The sequence below is a fragment of the Danio aesculapii genome, chromosome 7 (genome assembly GCF_903798145.1).
Source record: "Danio aesculapii chromosome 7, fDanAes4.1, whole genome shotgun sequence".
In the NCBI taxonomy this organism is placed as follows: domain Eukaryota; kingdom Metazoa; phylum Chordata; class Actinopteri; order Cypriniformes; family Danionidae; genus Danio; species Danio aesculapii.
Window position 1 is genome coordinate 53,671,092 of NC_079441.1, and position 19,566 is coordinate 53,690,657.

Here is a 19,566-nt window from a genome sequence, read left to right on the forward strand (position 1 = left end):
GAGGATAAAAGACCAAAAATATATGTGGCTTGCAGATTTTACTTGCTCATCTCAAGGCAAGCAGTGTTTAATTGATGGTTGTATCTGTGATTTTAGATACAATCTTTATGATTGGCTTCTGAATCACTTCATTCTTGAGAACTAATCAAATAAATGAGTTGATTTGCAGCTTTTACTTGTTGGCCTCCATTAGACAATGAGGGCAAAGTATAGTTATTCAGCTTAAGTTAGTCCAGTGCTGTTTAACTTCAGGGCTGTAATGGTGCTAATGTGTCAAAAACCTGATTCAGCAGCTCTATGGAAGACAACAGTGTCATCATTCAGATTAACTAATTTCACGTATATCTACCTCATGTTTGTCAGATTTATTAAACATGGCAGCAAACATTACAGATTTCCATGGGAGTCAATTCCAAAATGAAATTTCTACAAATGATTTACTGACAACAAGCACATTAAAGGTGCTGTATGTAAGTTTGCCTCTTCTAAAGCATAAAAATACAATATGTTTGCAAATATTTAAGAAACTTGCAAAGTCAACAGTCTTGTTTATCTGAAAAACAATGGTGAAGTCAGATATTCTGCTTTGAAAATGCGAATTATGTGCCGGAACTGCTGTCTTTCTTTTGGTAATTTAACATGCACTAAACCAGTTTAGCCAATCATATTTCAGCACCCCAGGTTGCCTTGTTGGAAAACAGCATATTTCATTCATTAATTCAAAGTGTGCATCCAAGAGTTCCTCATGAGGTGGTTATTAATTGGCAAATGATATAAATATTACTATTGTAAACATTAGGTGAGTAGATTACATTGTAATAGAGATCTGCATGGGACTGAATTTTTCATCTCGCTCCCGCCAGGTTTCCTACCCGACCCGACCGTTCCCGCTAAATTTAGATCTGGTTTTCAAAATCTCATGTTAAAATTGGGTATTACCAAAAAGGTCAGTTTTGTTTGCCCCTCTGTAATGAGACATGAGTGCTGCGTGACGTGCGGTGAGATTTGTGGCTGGTGAGGCTCTTTCAAAGTCAGATTTACAAACATATCCACTCAATATATTTGCCAACTACCGGTTATGTTTCATATATCATATCAGCATTATTTCTATACACATAGCAGGTACATATTGGGCCAAGGAAAAATGCAAAATGTATAGCAATTAAATATGCTTCCCAAAAAACACCCAGCTGGATGAGTCCAGACATCCCATAATAAGCGACACACAGCACCACGGTGGGTGTGCGCGCTCTCATATTCACACTCACACACAGCACTACAGTAGCTAACCCGTTACTTACTGCTACCACGTTTCATTCATAAATTTATTCCCGCACCACAAGAAATGTGGTTGGTCCCACAGGAATGCAGACCTTTACATCGTAACAAGCTACAGTATGTGATAAGATTTGAAGTGATAAACATTTTGGCTGTTTGCACCAGACAAAACACGACAGAAATTTAAATACAGCCATTCTGAAGTACAGAATAGTGCACTTCCTGCACACCAACGGAATGGTAAGGTTCATAATCTAATAAATACATTTTAAACCTCTTTAACATTATTAAATGATATGTGTTTGGTTTTAAGTCACAGTTCTAAAGTTCAATTTCAATCAGTTTATTTTATTTTCAAGATCTGAGGTAAACTATATGCTGCTGCTTTCAGTAGTATGGCAATAAATGTCAAGTAAAATGGCATTCGGGCTCAAATTATTTGCATTTAACACTGAATAAAGCACCTGAGGTGATCATTGTCAGTTTATCCTGTTGTTCAGCTGCAAGAAATAGAAACCGTTTCTAAAAATATAAATTTCAGGTGTTGGTTAGAACAAAAAACAACTTATTTTAATATGGAAAATATTTTTGCTATTATTTAGAACACAGCCTAAATGAGCTTTTAGGCTTGACAGTCAGGCATAAATCATGGCAAACAGCGCTTGTGTGTGTTTTGAAATGGGAGTGCTTTACCTAGTTTAACCACTGGGTGTCAAACTTACATACTGCACCTTTAAGGATTATAGACATAACTCATTTACATATTGATCAACGAAAAAAGTGCAGCACAAATAAGCATAGTGTCAAATAAGCAATTTTGCAGGCACAAAAATAACTGTCCATACCTTTTCAGTGCTAAATTTCCCTGTATGTGTTTTTACTAGTACTGACAGTACTGTTTTAATGGTGAAAAGACAAATTGCACTGTTAGTAAATCTGCCCCTAAGTGTTTGATCATTTGATCATGGGCCTTGCTTTATTTTTATTTTTCTCATAGGTGTGTCCAGTTTGTTCAGCTATGCCTTGGGGTGACCCCAGCTATAAGAGCTCCAACTTCCTGCAACATCTTCTCCACCGGCACAAATTCTCCTATGACACATTTGTGGTGAGGAGGCAGAAAGCTTACATTTCCTTCATTCTGTTCTAACACTTTGTTCCATTTACCTTGCTTTATATCGCCTACATAGACAGCCAGCTTTTAAGGCAGCATAACCAAACTAAACCTTGGAAATAAAAGACATGAATGTGTTACAGTAGCATGTTGGGAGCAAAATGGGTTTAATAAATAAATTAATGTCACGACACAAAACTTCTTTCTAATTTGAAATCAGCAAAATGTTTACATGATGGTTGAAAGGATTTCCCGACTGAATTACCAAGTAAATCAGAAAATAAGACTGTTATCATATTGTTATAGAACATTTTGGACAATTTCCTTTAGTTTTTGTATTTATTGATTTATTTTTCTTAAAAGTGATAAAGTCATTTGTTAAACAGTTGTGAGCATTTACATCTAAAGTACAGATAAATAATAAATTATAAATTATGCATAGTCATTTATAATTATAATATTATAATATGTATTATAAGAATATTATTTATGATAACATATTATTAATAAATAATAAATCATTGTTTTATTGATTGGTTTTAAATGTTTTATTTCATAATTTACATCACAGCATTGTACTTAAAACATAACTGGCCAGGTTGTATCATGTATTGCTATTAATATGTACTCACACAAGGCTGAACCGTGCCCAGACACGTTTGAACCCCATTTCCCAGTTTGTTTGACAAGTGTCAGTGCTCCGAATCGGGCCCAGATGCGGTTCAGTTGGTTGGCCCTGGCCCGGTTGGATGTAGGGATGCAACGATTAACCGATTTCACTATTAACAGCGCTTTAATTCATCGTAGTTAATTAATCGCAAAGGCTTCTCGTTTCTGCATGGAACAAAACTGCTACAACTAAAAGTTATGCCAACTGTGTGCTGGTTTAAAGTTCCGAGCTTATACACCGAGGCTAATACAAACGCACACTGGATTAACTATGGCTGAGGCTATTAACTAAGCGCCGTTCACATATCGGATCTATTGCACAGGCAAATTCTTTATTTCTAATAGAGGCGCGCGGCTTGCCTGCATAATGGGAGCAACACCCACTGGACGCGACGTGCTCGCGCTTTCCAGGTGCACATATTTGAAAGAATGCCAAGAGCGCACCGCAAGTCACGAGAACTTACCAATCAGCTTCATACTTTGTACGGAATATACACATTTCTACTCCAAAGACAAAAAATACAAAATGAAAACAACTTTGCTATATAGTTGATCAAAAGTGCCTTTCAGACAGAGATTCAGCAGACATTTGTTCTTTTTACAAGGGAAATACATTAGACAAATAGTGTTTATATATTTATTTATTAATTTATCTATTTATTTAATTATTTATTGATCTATCTATCTATTTATCTATTTATTTATTTATTTATTAAAAATGTTTTATGTATTTATTTATTCATCGTTCTGTGTTTTATTTTTTTTAATTATCACGTATGTTTAAATACCAAAAACAATTTTTAAGTCCAAAGAGATTGTTTTATTTATATTATTTTGTGTTGTATTATTTGGTTACTGAGCAACAATAAATAAAATTCTAAAATATAAGGAGTTTTTATGTGATTTTCTAAACTAGTAGCGTTTTAAAATTAAATGAATGCATTATAATCGTGATAACCCTGAAACCGTGATTAGTCCTAAGACTATAATCGTATAACCAAAATCTATAATCATTGCATCCCTAGTTGCAAGAGGTGTGCCAGAGCGCAGTTCGGTTAGGCTTTGGCGCAGTACGCTTGTAGTGTGAGTGCAAAGCATGCCTGAACTCGAAACTGAAGATGCGACGTCACTTTTAGGGGACTGTTTCATATGGATTTATTAATCATTCTTACTTTTCAATGAACGAGAACTGTCATAGTTTATCAAAGATGCAAACCCCTCAATGCACATCAGCTGATACGTTCAGCAAACCCCATATGTGCAGCACGATGACTTTTATGAAACGTCAAATGTAGTGGTCAGCAAAAGATTTGACAGTGTCACTGCACATTAAATGATTTAAAATAATACAAAACAATATAATATATATATACACACACACACACACACACACACACACACACACACACACACACACACACACACACACATACACACACACACGCACACACACACACATAAGACCTCCTATACAAATACACACCATACATATACACACATGATACATTCCTACATATACACACATGATACACTCTATACATATATACTGTATACATATACTCGCACTACACTCTATTCATATGCACACATGATACACTCTATACAAAAACAGGACACACTCTATTCATATGCACACATGATACATTCTATACATACACACCATACATATACACACATGATACATTCACACTATACATATGCACACATGATACACTCTATACATATACACACGTAATACTATATATATATATATATATATATATATATATATATATATATATATATATATATATATATATATATATATATATATATATATATATGCACACATGATACACTCCATACATATACACACCATACACTCTATACATATACAAACATGATACACTCTATACATATACAAACATGATACACTCTATACATATGCACACGATACATTCTATTCATACACACATGATGCACTCCATACTTATGCACACGATACACTCATATAAATACATATAACATGGCGTGAGAGGTGAGTCACGTTACCACTGAGCTACTGGACAAAGTTAGGCATAGCATCAAAAATACACGATACACTATATACATATACACACAATACACTATATGCATATACACACATAAGACTCCATGTACATATAAATACACACACGATACACTCCATGCATATACATACATGATACACTCTATACTAGGCCCACACGGAATCTGCATGCACAGAATTCCGCAGATTTTCCACAGAATTCCGCAGATTTCTGCAGATTTTTAGCCCATCATTAATTTTGTTTATTTACTTGAGTAAATGTGTGTAAATCTAAATTTATTCAGTTTTCTTATTAATTACAGTAATATTATTGACTACTATGAAAATGTTCATCTGATTTATGTACAATGCAGTTTGTACAGTAATATTTTCTGTCTTTTAGTAGATATATTATATGAGAAACTTGCTTTGTTTATCAAATTAAGTGAATCTATTTGGATTTGCAATTTAAACATTAAATAAAAGTTAAAAAGGTAATACTTTTTATTTCACATATTAAGTTTTAGTTATGATACTCCCAAAATAATTCCACAAAAATCTGCAGATTTTTACCAAAATTCTCCGCAGAAATAGCAAAAAACGTCCGCAGATTCCATCTGGCCCTGCTCTATACATATACACATTCTATACATATACACACGCTCTATACATATGCACACATAATACATTCTATACATACACTATACACTCTATTCGTATACACACATGATACAATCTATACATATGCACACATGATACATTCTATTCATACACACATGATACACTCCATACATACAGTAACTAAAGCAATCTCCATTGTACGGAGCAAGAGTACTTCTTTTCTGTTTCAAACTGAACAGTTGCATCATCGATGACGTAAGCATCCTTTGGCTCAGAAGGCAAAAAATGCAATGTGAGTGCGGGCAAAGAGGGAGAAGGGAGGGGGGACAATCGCACCTGAGCACTGTTGTCAACTATGCCTTGTGTGAGTACCAAGGTTATTATAATTATTGAAAAAACGCAAACTAACATTTAAAAATATTTTTGTTAACTGAAATAAAAACTAAACTAAACTAAAACTGTATTGTGTACAAAACTAACTGCAACTAACTAAAATATGTCCCTCGTTTTAGTCTTTGTAAATGTATTTAAAACATAAGCCTACTGTTTGCCTTTTAGAAGTAAATGTATTTACTTCGCGTTGCCAGATGTTTGACCTGTACGGCATCTCAGAATCTATAATCCTAATGTCATTAACCAGATCAAGCAAGTCCTCCTCCAGTCAGTCCTCGATGTTGCTCCTGCGACAAAAACAACGAGTGGACATGACAGCAACACAGTGACCGCATTAAATATGACCCGAGTAGAGACTTAAAAGTATTAATTTAACTCATTTGTGCCCTGATCATTGGTTTTATTTCTGTATTAGTGATCGTGACAGCGATCTTTTTAACCGGATCTTCTAAGTGAACTGGTTGAAGTAGTTCACCAAATTGAACTAAAACATTTGAAATGATTTGCGTCTCCAGTAAGCACTCTTATCTACAAGCTTCTTACTTTTTAACTGAATAACTCTGGAAATTGGTTTAATTCCAGAGTTATTTAGTTATTCCAGATTAGATTTGAGAACCGGTGAACTGATATTACTGCGCATGCATGATTCAGCAGGTGAACCGAACACAAACAGTACATGACAGCCTGCAGTGACTGAAGCAAACCTGAACGACTGCAGCGCGGGTAAACCAAGTGTTTAATTGAGAGAATCTGGAGAAGTTTTTTTCATAACAGAAAGTCGTAATGTAATTTAATTAAGTGAATCATGCTTCAGTTGGTTGCAAAATCTTAATTAAAAAACTTTTAAGTAAAAAAAACTTTTTCATATCACGGTTATGTTTTAACTGACTGAAATTATAAATGCTGACTACATATTTTTGGTATATTGAGTCCAAACATAGGAGGATTGTCACAAAAGATCTGGTTCACGTTAAAGATCTGAACTTCACGTCACTACTATCGAACCTCAGAGGCAGCCTTGCACACATATTTTTCTTAGGGCTGCTATCTTGTGGGCTGTTGTATTTGAGTTTGAGGATGGATGGATGATAGTGGTCATGTGTCCTCTGAATACATGTTTAAAAAAATGTGTCTTTGGTTGAGTGCTTATTATACAATATTTATTCTGATGATGTGGAATCTTGCACCCAACAAATATCCTTATTTACAAAAAAAACTAAAACTAATACTTAATCGGGAACACTTCATAATAACTACACACTATGAATCGTTTATTAAGCATTATCAAATAGTTAATTCATTATCTGTTAAGTATTAACTTTACATTCATAAATGTTAGTAAGCAGTTTATATATACAGCTACAAATGATGCATTCTTGACTTATAAGCACATTTATAATGTGCTTAATAATTTCTACTTTCATACTATGTTAATGATTTATTTTTTGTTACTAAATTAAGTATTGCATTATTTACAAACCAGTTATTTAAGCATAGTTGGTTGTTTTATAAGATCATTCAGAATGAGTTAGTAAATGATTAATAAACTATTCAAATTAACATTTTATAATTCTTATTATTCAGGCATACAGTAATAGTTAATTTGTATGTTAAAAAATGCTTTATTAACTCAACTTCATCCAGTTTTGTGACCTAATCTGAAGTGAGGACTATTTATGCTTTATAAATCCATTTTAAATGACAATTAAAGGCTTAGTTAAATTCTTAACAGGAAAAAAAGAACATTAACGACATTATTCATTTCTATTTGTTTGAAGATACACAAATGAAACTGTATCAAATGAAATAGAAATCTTTGCAATCTTATGTAAAATAAAATTACTGAGCAGTTTAAACATTGCATCCTCTTATATTAATAAATTATTATATTGTTGTTGTTTTATCCAATTTTGTTATATTTTGACTCCTGTTATTCAGCAATGTTTAAACTTTACTGTAATTTTTAGATAAGATTGCAAAGATTATTGTTCATTTGATACCAAGCCTTTAATTGCAATTTATAAGGGACTCATAGTCCTCACTTTAGGACTATAATAATCCCCATAGATTAAGTCATAAAACTGCATGAAGTTGAGTTAATAAAGTATTTATTAACATTCATGGTAACCATTACTAAATGCCTGAATAATAAGACATATAAACGATTTTCAATAGTTCAATAGATATTTCAATTGTTTATTAATCATTTACTAACTCATTCTGAATGATCTTAAAAACCCCCAACTACCTTTAAATACAAATGGTTTGTAAGTAATGCAATGCTTACTTTAGTAATGAAAAATCTATCAGTCACAAATTATGAAAGTACAATTATTAAGCACATTATCTAGGTGCTAAGTCAAGAATACAGCATTTTTAGCTGCAGTTATAAACTGCTTACTAACGTTTATTAATGTAGAGTTAATGCTTAACAAATAATGAATTCACCAGATGCTAATGCTTAATAAATAATTAATAGTGTGTAGTTATTATAAAGTGTTACCACTTAATTGAATAAAAACTAAACTAAAACTAAGCAAATTCAAAATGTAGAAACTAATAAAAACTAGTAAATCTACCTCTAAAACTAATTAAAACGAACTGAATTTGGAAACAAAAAGTCAAAACGAAATAAAACTAATGAAAAATCCAAAACTATAATAATCTTGGTAAGTACACCCTAAGAGTGTGCAAGGTAACATGCAAGCATTGTATTCTGATCCAATGCAGGAGTAAACACAGGTAAACAAAGTTGTTTTTACAAATTTTTTATTGTATAAAAGTGCAATTTCAAACATTTTCAGTCCCCAAAACACTATTGAAATGAACAGCCAACACGCATAAATTGATTTCCATTTTAATGTGTCCATTAAACACCCCCATTTCTCTGTGTGTCTGCGCAGGACTACAGTATTGATGAGGAGGCAGCACTGCAGGCAGCACTGACCCTCTCACTGTCCGAGAACTGAGGGTCTCGCATCATATCCTGTTCCACCGCATCAAAGATCTTCTCACCCGTCTCGTTTTAGGCTAAATATTTTCCATCGTTCCTCTGTTTCTCTCCTCTCACTCTACCTCTTCTCTGCTCTACATTTCCGAGCTACACCCCAGACAGATCCTGAAGTACTGTAGCTCTCTAACTTGTTTGCCAGTCACTTAAGATTTGAGAAGGCTTGTCGCTTCCTGTATTTGAAGGGAATCATCTGAACATCAGCTAACAATACAATGATGGATGCAAAAAGGTCAGACGAGGGATTAGATCTATGTCACTATTGCTTGTTCTTGCTGTTGTTTTCTGTGTCACAGACCCTGGTGATACGGTAAAGAGGGATCATCGCTCGACAGTGCGTTATGTTATCAGAAGCGTTAACAGAAAGCTGAACTTTGTTGTGAAAAAGTGAACTCTCATCTTTAGGCAATACCAGTACAGAATAGATCGTTTTTCATCCTTTATGGAATGCCGAGTATCATCTGCCATTTTTTTATTTTATTTTTTAATGCAAGAGCTGATGTGAATACTTGCACTCATCACCGTTTTCTACACGTCTGAATTCTAGTGTCGTTGTTCTTTTATAGCTCAGCAACAGAATATTGACCGACGGGGCTCTGCGTTTAACTTGCTACAGTAATATTTTCTAAGGAGCATCAGATAAGATTCAAATTTATATTTTTGGAAGAAAAAAAAACACCTTTCAGTTTTAAATGGTGCACTAATAATGGTGCATTCATAATATGGTGTAGTGAAACATTTCTTCTCCTTTTAATGTGTCCATTTGTAGTGTTCATCAGTATCACTCATTAGTGCTGACAAGTCTGGTAGGAGACTTTTTGTTTTTAAAGTATAGTTCACCCAAAAATGAACATTTTGTCAGCATTTACTCACACTTGACTTGTTCAAAACCTCTCTGAGTTTCTTTTTTCTGTTCAAAAGATAAGAATATTTTGAAAAATGCTGCTTGCTAGACCCCATTGACTTGGAAGTTGATAGACCCTTTCATACTGTACAGTGATGGTATCCAGAAAAATATCCAGAAAATTTCTGTAACGACTTTAATGGTAAATTAAAGAAGTGCTGTTCACACAGGCAAGGAGGTTCCGAAATTTTTCCAGAAAAGACCGTTCATGCATCCAATCCAAAATATCGGTAAATTCTGACTTCATTAACCAGAAATGGCCTCTAAACGACTGTGCTTGTATTTGTAAACATAATAGGAGTCAGGCTTTTGTTGATGTTTTCACTTTTATTTAAAGCTTTTGCTGCTTTTGCCTCAGAGATGTCCAGAGGCAGAAGCGCGAACCACAGCAAAATGTTTCCACATTTGACTACATTATAAATTCTGTAGATGGATAAGTATTGTGAACAACTTCGATGAATACTTTCGCATGTCGAAATGTACTCACACGTTCACGAGCGCCACTCTTCTGTTCAGAAGATAAAATTATATATCTTCAAATATTTTGAAAAATGCTGCTTTATGGACCCCATTGACTTGGAAGTCAATATTTAGAAATATTTATATAAAAGTATATATAGTATACTATAGTGTATTGGTTATCGGCTTCCAAATCTTTAGAGTTATCGGTTATCGATATTGGCTAAAAAATCCATATCCGTGTATCCCTGACTAACAACTAGCAGCTAAATGTGTCATTTACTTTATAGGCTTTTATTTTCATAAACAGCACATATGTGAAGCGTCTGAATGTTTTGATTGGCTGGAGTAGATGTCTCACGTCAGCACGTTCTAAAAATGACATGCTCTTTCCGGCAATTTTCTTTCTGCGTTCACACAGAGCAGCATTCCAGGAAATTACCGGTAATGTTTCTTTGCAGAAACTGGCCAGAACGAATTTACCTGTAAATTCCAAAAAGGCCTGTTCACACATGATCTCTTTATTTATTTATTACCTTCAATTTTCGGGAAAAGTGTGAATGGGCTGATTTTTTCCCAGCAACCAGCATTCTTCAAATTATCTTCTTTTGTGTTCAACAGAAGAAATGAACTCATTTAAAAGGGAGAGAAAATGACGAGATCATATAAATTTTTGAGTGAACTATGCGTTTCATGCTATTGGGTGCTATGATACGGCGATAATTCGTTGGAATGAAAAGGAAATGTTAGGGAAGGTCCTTTGGTCCTCTGGAATTAAAGAGAAGATATTAATTTTATCTGTAAAATAAACAAGGATCTTATCATTCTTGTGCTGCCACAGAGAATATTGTGAAACATAGTATTGTTTCATATAATGACCACTAAATGGTCAATGATAGGTTGATAAGAACAGACCAGCTAGCCAAATTTTATTAATGTATATTCAGAATTAGGATGTGAATGAATACTGAATTAACAATTAGTTTATTGTGAGCAATACCAACTAGTTTCCCATGCATCCACTAATCCAAACATTCCAAAGTGATAGAAGGCACCACATGATTAAGCGAAAGTATTAAGAACGTCCCGGGAAGTGGAAGAGTGTGCTTTTGTAAACTTTGCCCACATCGTGTACAAATTCAGAGTGCAAATTCGGTTGGTTGCCTTTTACTACTGCTATTAAAGGGTTTCTGTACTTTGTAAGTGTTGAATTCAAGCCTGTGTACAGTGTTAAGGAGTGCTGATGTTTAGATGAGTATTGGTTTGATAGGATTAAGTATTCGGTATAGGAATCTAACGTTCCTACATGCTTAACCTAAAAAAAAATGTGTTCCTATTGCGTTCATCTCTGCCACAAGCTATAAAGTATACCAGGAGCTCACTGTTGGGACTGAAACATACTCAGCGGAAGTACATAAATGTGTAAAATGCACCAAAAAGAGCTTGTAGTATTACTTGATGTTTTTTTCTGTTCTTTCCTTTCTCTGATAAAAATGGTTAGTATTAAAATAACTCAAACTCAACATATTTCATTGGGAGCAGTCAGTGATGTTGTTAGTATTATAGTGTAGCAACTGTATAATAAAAAAATCTTATTAAAATTTATGTAATCATTTGTGTAAATGTATAACATGTTGTCATGTTTTACTTCACTTACACTCTAAACAATTATGTCATAATGCATTGTTGGTTAAAATATTGACAAACCCAACCATTGGGTTAAAAAGGGTTAAAAAAATGACACCAGCTATCAACTATTAACAACATTAAACCCAATGTTAGGATTGTCCATATTTGATCCAATGTTAGGTTACAACAACTCAGGATTGTTTAGAGTGTACTATAGATCAGTGTTTCCCAACCCTGTTCCTGGAGACACCAACAGTTCATATTTTGAAATCTCCCTTATCTGACCCATTCATTTCAGGTTTTGGAGTCTCTTCTAAAGTTCTGAGGAGTTGATTCAGGTGTGCTTGAAAAGCAAGCGGTTGAAAATGTTTGTTGTTGGTGTGCCTTCAGGAACAGGGTTGGGAAACACTGCTATAGATAACGCATCAAGATTCTCATCAAGCTGTTGCTCCACCATTACTTCAGCAACTGATTGGACAAAAAAGCCCTCAAATTTCCTCTTTTCATATGGTAGCGAATGCACATTAGCTTGTATTAGCTGGCATTGACACTTTAGAACAAAATAATGTATTATATTGTGCTTGCATAGATGTTGTTTGCATTTATGTACTTGCGTAGTGTGTTACCAGTCTACAACACACTAAAACAATACTCTGTTGTTTCAACCCAGAATTTAAAAACAGATTAGGTTTAAAATATAAATTAAAATCTAATTTAATTAAAACTGAATATGCTGTATTGTCCGTATTTTTAAATTGTGGTTGAAACAACCCAGCATTTTTTAAAAGTGAAGGACAAGCTCCAAGAGTTACTGCGCTTGGTTTGGCAGATTTGTTTGATGCTGGTGCATCAAATCACTGTTTGTATAGCTTTGATATCTCAAATATCAGATATAGTGGTTTTGATATCTTTAGAGCTAAACTTGGCTAAAGAATGGAAGACCATTAGGGCTGGTTGGGAGCATTTGTTTTTGAAGTTACCAACTTTTTTATTTTAGAAAAAAGATGATTTTTTTTTTTTAATCGTGAATCATTTCTGTGTTGAAAATGAGTGTTTGTTCAAGCTGTCACAACAGAGCCATTGTGATTCTCTCCATTTTGTGAGTTATTTTTATTTAGGAAGGTTAAGCGTGTCACAATCATTGTCCAAGCTGAAATGTAGTGGCCAGGAATGAAATACCTGTAAGTTTGAGTTCTGCGTTGGTCTGCAGCATGAGAGCGACTCAAAATGACTTTGAAGAAAGGAACATTTATGAACTTGTGTAATTCCATAAATATCTTGCTGTCAGTTTCTAATCATTTAGAAAGTGTAATGTGTAATCACTTAGAGTGATCATTCCTGTATGGTTTTCTTAAAAGCCATAGATGATTTTGTATTGATTTCTTTAAGACTAACACTGTGTCCTAAAGGCATGATGAATTGTATGTCTTCTGTGCGAATCTTAACAGCCTGGATTCAGTTGGATTTCCATAGTCAGTGGGATACTGGCCATTTTCATGATGGTGAAAAATATGTTAGGGATAATATACATTCAGCTGGTTCTTCTCACAGAATAAAGCTCAACAGGCTTTGCAGGTGTTGTATATTACTTAAGGGCTTTATTCTACAAAATAACCGGCTGGATATACATTATCCTGCTTATTACATGGCTACTGAAACATTAATCTGACTACACTGACTCTTTAATTAAACATAAAGCTTGCAGTGAGATAAAATGCAGCTTACACTAACCTATTCAGTCAAGGACAGCAGCGTGTCAGATGTGTTTATGAATATACCCATTGCCAAGATTATTCGTAGTACCCAGATGAGCCCGTGTAATTAGATTAGATCTTTCAAGGAAATGCAACTATTATATGTATTGTCAGAAGAGTGTCTAATTCGTCCGAATTCAAACAATTTAATTTGCATCTACACGGCCATCTATAACTTAGTTTTAATTTGTATTCAGTTGTATGATCTAATTCATACGTTTTAGTACGATTTGCCAGCACAACCTCTAGGCAATTTGTAACTTTTAGATTTTTTTATCACCCAATGATGGTTGGATTTAGGGGCGAGGTTGGTTGCCACACCTCCTTTTTAAAATTTTACATTTTTGTATGACTGAACTTGTACAATTTTTTTTACGAATTAGCCACTAAACTGACGTGAACAAAGCATTAAGCATGAGTGATTTACTTGTTAAGTCAATTCAAAGATGCGAATAGACATCCTGTGGTGTATTTTGTGCAAATCGAGTCATTCGCGCAGCCTCATTGTCTCAGTTGTGCATTTTGCATGTTTAACAACGTGTATCGCGCGAATTGCTCGAGTTGGAAAATCTGAACTTGTTTTTGGTGTCCCGTGTGCTAATCCTGTTGCCAACACTGCACAATAGCTCATCAAACTGGGCTTGGATCAGTCTGGAGCACCGCTAAAAGCCTCCATCATCCAAGTATAGTTTTTGGAGGAGTTGATAAACTCACAGAGCTGGTTGCACCTCTGAAAGGATCTAGTGGATTCAGACACGGCGCCGAACAAATCTACAGTGTTATTCAGTCTTCATAAAGAACAGCTATGATCTCAATAAAATCTATGTTAGCCATTTAGCAATGAAACTAGAGTCACCGGGCAAACAGAAGCCCTGCCCATGATGCAAATCCACGTCTATTGCCTTTTAAAGCGAATTTGACACGCAAATGAAGCAAATTTGACGTGCGAATGAAGCGAGTAAATTTAAAATGTTCGCGCGTCTATTTACGCATGAATAGTGTGATTTATTCGCGCATGCCACGTCTGGTGTGAACACAGGGGACACGCCTCCTTTTAATAATCGTATGTTCACAAGATCGAAATCGTCTGAATTTGTAAAAATTAACCGCTTTTCTGACAATACTTAAAATAGTACAGTAGCGTTTCCTTGTGAGATCAAGCTGAAGGGGTAGATAGCCCTTCGAACTGAGATTTATCAGGACCACACTCGAAACCAAGGGGTAAGAAAATTTCCCATAAGACACCAGCCACAACGGCAGGATAGCTGCACCTGGAAGTCAGGAGATCCACAAGTTTGTATTTTTTTTTTGGCATTATTACGAATTTTTAAAACAAACAAGCATATGTTTTAATATATTCATAACCGCTTTCGTGTGTTACCGTCATGCTTTAAAAAACAAAACAAATAAAAAACGCTAAATTTTGCAATCTATAATCCAGAATAATAACTCTTGTAAAGCAGTCCCACAACATTCTGACTCTCGATGACACTCCAATACCCTGTCAGAAAAGTCTAGAACTCATATTAATTTTAGTAAAAATTAACCACTTTTCTGACAATACTTAAAATAGTCCAGTAACGTTTCCTTGTGAGATCATGCTGGTCAAACTGATGTCAACAGAAAAGGACCACCACTCCACACATGGAAACAAATAGTACGATTTTGCTTGAAGGTTACCAAAACAAACTTTTCTTTCAGCAGATTAACTTGCATGGATTAATTGTTCACCTAAAGTGTAACAATGGGCGCAAAATAAACATTGTAAATTTTGACTTCACACAGACTTTAAGGTCTTCAAAGAGACAAATAAGATCACGTCTCATTAGGACACAGTGTTACTTGTCATTTGTCTTTTGATGTGCATTTGTACTGAAAACAGGCCGATTATAATTGTCTATGGCCTTCTGGGTAATGTTGGAATGTCCTTGTTGCTATTTATTAAGAGGCCCATAAAGAGGCTTATACATTTATAGTATAAGTGATCATTTATCTTTTCTTTTTGTTAGATTGTACATAAAATGGCAACACTGCCACTTTTTTTGTGGCGTATGTTGAAATTTGGATTAAGGTGTGATCACCTTTTCTGCTAAGAAGCATGTTAAATCATTGCACTTTAACTCAAATGTCGTTTGATGATTGAGTAGGAATTTTGTTCCAGTTATTTAGTGTAACTGCCACAAGAGGCAGGTGAATCTGTCATGTCGTTGTGTGAAAAGAAAAAAAACATGGTAGGTCGAGTTCAGATATTAGCTCATTTCAGTAATTGGTCATTTGCAAAAAAATAAACCTTACTGAAACAAAGCAGTGAGAATTTGTCAGTAGCTGCCAAACGAGAATTGCCTACTGAACATGTGTTGACTGTATTTTGGTGGCAAAGTGTTTTTCATTGGCTTCCCTTGGGGATTTACATGGTGTCAGTATTTTATGGGCTTGCTCTGAAAGAATAACATGAGATTGAGGACTAGACAGTAGAAAAAAAGACAAGAGTTTCCTGGTTTATCCCAGTGTTTTTACTTAATGATGTTTTTTTTATGTGTCTAAATATATTGCTCAACAATATTCATGTGCACAGCTGTAGCATAGTACGTTTTTTTCTCTCTCTCTTTTTTTTTTAAGTGAAACTTTTGATATTGTACAACACAGCTCTCCAGTTCTGATACCTTTGAGAATGACCTTAAAATGTATATTTTTCACTCTTTTTGTATTGTAACATAAATGCATACCGTCACAGATTAAACATACTGAACATACTCCTGCATTTGCTGTGTTGGTTGATGGCCGTCCACCAGAACAATACGGGATGGATGGCTCTCTGTGTAAAGGAGAAAAGACTCAGTGGAATACAGCGGCTTACATCTTTTGGGATCATAAACGTTAGATGCTTGAGAAAGAATCTCTCTGGACTCATTATGGACTTTTGGATTCATGCATCCGCTCTGCAGCAGGAAAAAAAACTGTCCTTAAGCTGCGGACAGAGGGCGCCACTGTAGGACCTGCGTTTGTGTGTTTGCTAAGTGTGATTTATGCATTCACAACTATGAATAATAATGAGATAACAGTAATAATGCTGATGTTAATGATGGTGTGCATTTTTGAAGCTGTAATACTGACTGAGGTTTAATAAGATACTTACACAGTGTATTTGTAGCAGTTTCCCCCTTAATAAAAATTCAGATTCACCCATCTCTAATGGTTTCTTCCTTTAGTGTAAAAGTTTTTACACAAATAACATGTCAGTTAGGTCTGCAATATTATGTTTTGCCACGATATATATTGCAATATGAATATAATTTCACCAGATGACATTATTTCAATAGCTTTATTTGGAAAGATTTCCTTCATTTAGATTGACTGGGATGATCTAGTCATTTTCTATGCAGTGGATATGCATTGATTATAAACTGCATGCGAAAATAAATAAATAAACAGGGCTTTATGGTTTTCTGGGGAGTCTAACAGTATTTAAGTAGAGAAATTGAATGATCAAATCTAAAATATAATAATCGTATCACTAAATAAAGAATAATAACTTTATGTTTTAGTCTTTAATAAATCTAATCCTGCGATGTTGCAGATACAAATATTGCAATATTGATGCTCAAACAATATATTGTTTGGCCCTAATGTAAATAAATAAAATTTGGGAGTCTTGTTTTAAAAAAATCATCCCAAAAATCATCCCAACCCCCTGAAAGACATCAAAACAAGATGTCAACAGTTTAATCGTGAAAAATAGTTTTTCTCTGATCTGTATGTTAAATAATGATATTAATAACTTATATATTATATTTAATAAATATATTTAATAAATAATAGATCATATGAATAAAAATTAGACCACCCCTTTAACATGTCATACTATTGTGAATACATAATTGCGCCGATCTGTCTATGTGAGAAAAAAATCATTCAACAGCCTAAAACTGGCAGATCTACACCACTGATAGACATTGTATGAAGTAAAATAGAATTAGGCCCATTGACCTACACCAATTGTAATAGCTAATCAGAGGTTACTGTTGGTCACTAAATACACTAAGGCCCAATCCCAATTCTACCCCTTAGCCCTTCCCCTTACCCCTACCCCTTGTTTTGTGCATTCCCGTGAAGAGGTAGGGGTGTCCCAATTCTCTTTAGCTTGAAGGCATAGGGCTAAGGGGAAGGGGTAGGTAGCGCTTCGAATGGAGATTTTTCAGGACCACACTCAAAACCAAGGTGTAAGAAAATTTTCCAGAATACACCAGCCACGACGGCAGGATAGCTGCACCCGGAAGTAAGGAGATCCAGAAATTAGTATTTTAGTCATTATAATGAATTTTTACAACAAACAAGCATTTGTTTTAATACATTCATAACCGCGTTCGTGTTTTACTGTCATGCTTTAAAAAAAAAAACGCTAAAATAAAAAACGCTAAATTTCGATATCTATCATCCCTAATAATAACTCCTGTATAGCAGTCCATAATATGGAGTCACATTTGTTTCTTTATTATTCAATCAAAAATATTTTGTTTTAAAGAAAAATTAAGAATGTAGTAATTAAAAAATAAAAGATTTCAAATAAAAAAACACGTTTTATTAAAAAACTTATGTCAATGATAATAAAATATTTTGGATTGCAAAAAATAAACTATTGTCCTATTATGCAGTTACCACAATTTTCATTGCACACTCATTCATTTGCTCTCTGTTCTGCTGTCACTTATTGCACATCTAGAATCTTTGCTTGTGGGTTGAAATGTTTTGCTTGTGAGTTGAAAAGTTTTGAACCCATTTATGCTGAGGTTGGTTTTGTGTCTTTATTATTCAAACAAACAAATAAAGTTTTTGACCAAAAAGGTCAGTCAGAGGTACAATGCAATTAAAAAATAAAAGATTTCAAATAATAAAAAAGATTTATTAAAAAAATGCACACTGAAAAAAAAAACTATTGCCATTTTATGCAGTTAACACCAGATTTATTTATTGTGTGCTCATTCATTTTGCTTTCGGTTTTGTTTAATTTTTTTGCGGATCTAAAATCTTTGCTTGCAAGTTGAAAAGTTTTGCGAGTTTAAAAGCTCTGCAGCTCAGTGGGCGGGATCTTCTGAAAACACCTTATTCTATTGGTCAATCTTGATTGAGGTCACAGGTGGTGCATGCCCATTAAATTTTCACGCGATTGGACTGGACTCCCTCAGTGACAAGAGCGAGCTATGGTGAGCAACAGGTCTTCTTCAAGGTAAGTTAACTGAAACTATAATAACTTGTGTTTTACCATCCACATTTACCATCTGATAATGTAACGACTGCTAGTATTAAACTGTGTAGTCTATGATATTGATGCATACTTTTGATTGACTAACATTAGCTGTCTGTCCTCCAACAGTCTGTATGCAGATGCGATAGAGGATACAGTTGTGCACGTCTTGGCTGTGCACTTACTTTTGAACACATCATGTATTCATATGTATATATATATATATATATATATATATATATATATATATATATATATATATATATATATATATATATATGTGTGTGTGTGTGTGTATATATACAGTATGTGTGTATATATATATATGTATGTATATATGTGAGTACATGATGTGTTCAAAAAAATATATAGCTATCTTGCATGTATTTCATGTAATTTTAGTCAATCGAGAGTATTCATAAATATCACTGACTAGACAGAGTTTAATACTTGCAGTCGTTACATTATCA

The 19,566-nt window shown here is 34.2% G+C and overlaps 1 protein-coding gene across 1 annotated transcript in view; it reads left to right on the forward strand.

Moving 5' to 3' along the window:
• The window catches only part of LOC130232333 (E3 ubiquitin-protein ligase RNF166), a 64,056-nt gene extending 47,014 nt beyond the window's left edge, over positions 1-17,042 (forward strand). The window contains exons 5-6 of the mRNA XM_056462169.1: positions 2,276-2,383; positions 9,002-17,042. Coding sequence (XP_056318144.1) covers positions 2,276-2,383; positions 9,002-9,067 — 174 coding nt within the window. The 3' untranslated portion in view covers positions 9,068-17,042. The remainder of the gene's footprint in view (positions 1-2,275; positions 2,384-9,001) is intronic.
• The last annotated feature ends 2,524 nt before the right edge of the window (positions 17,043-19,566 follow it).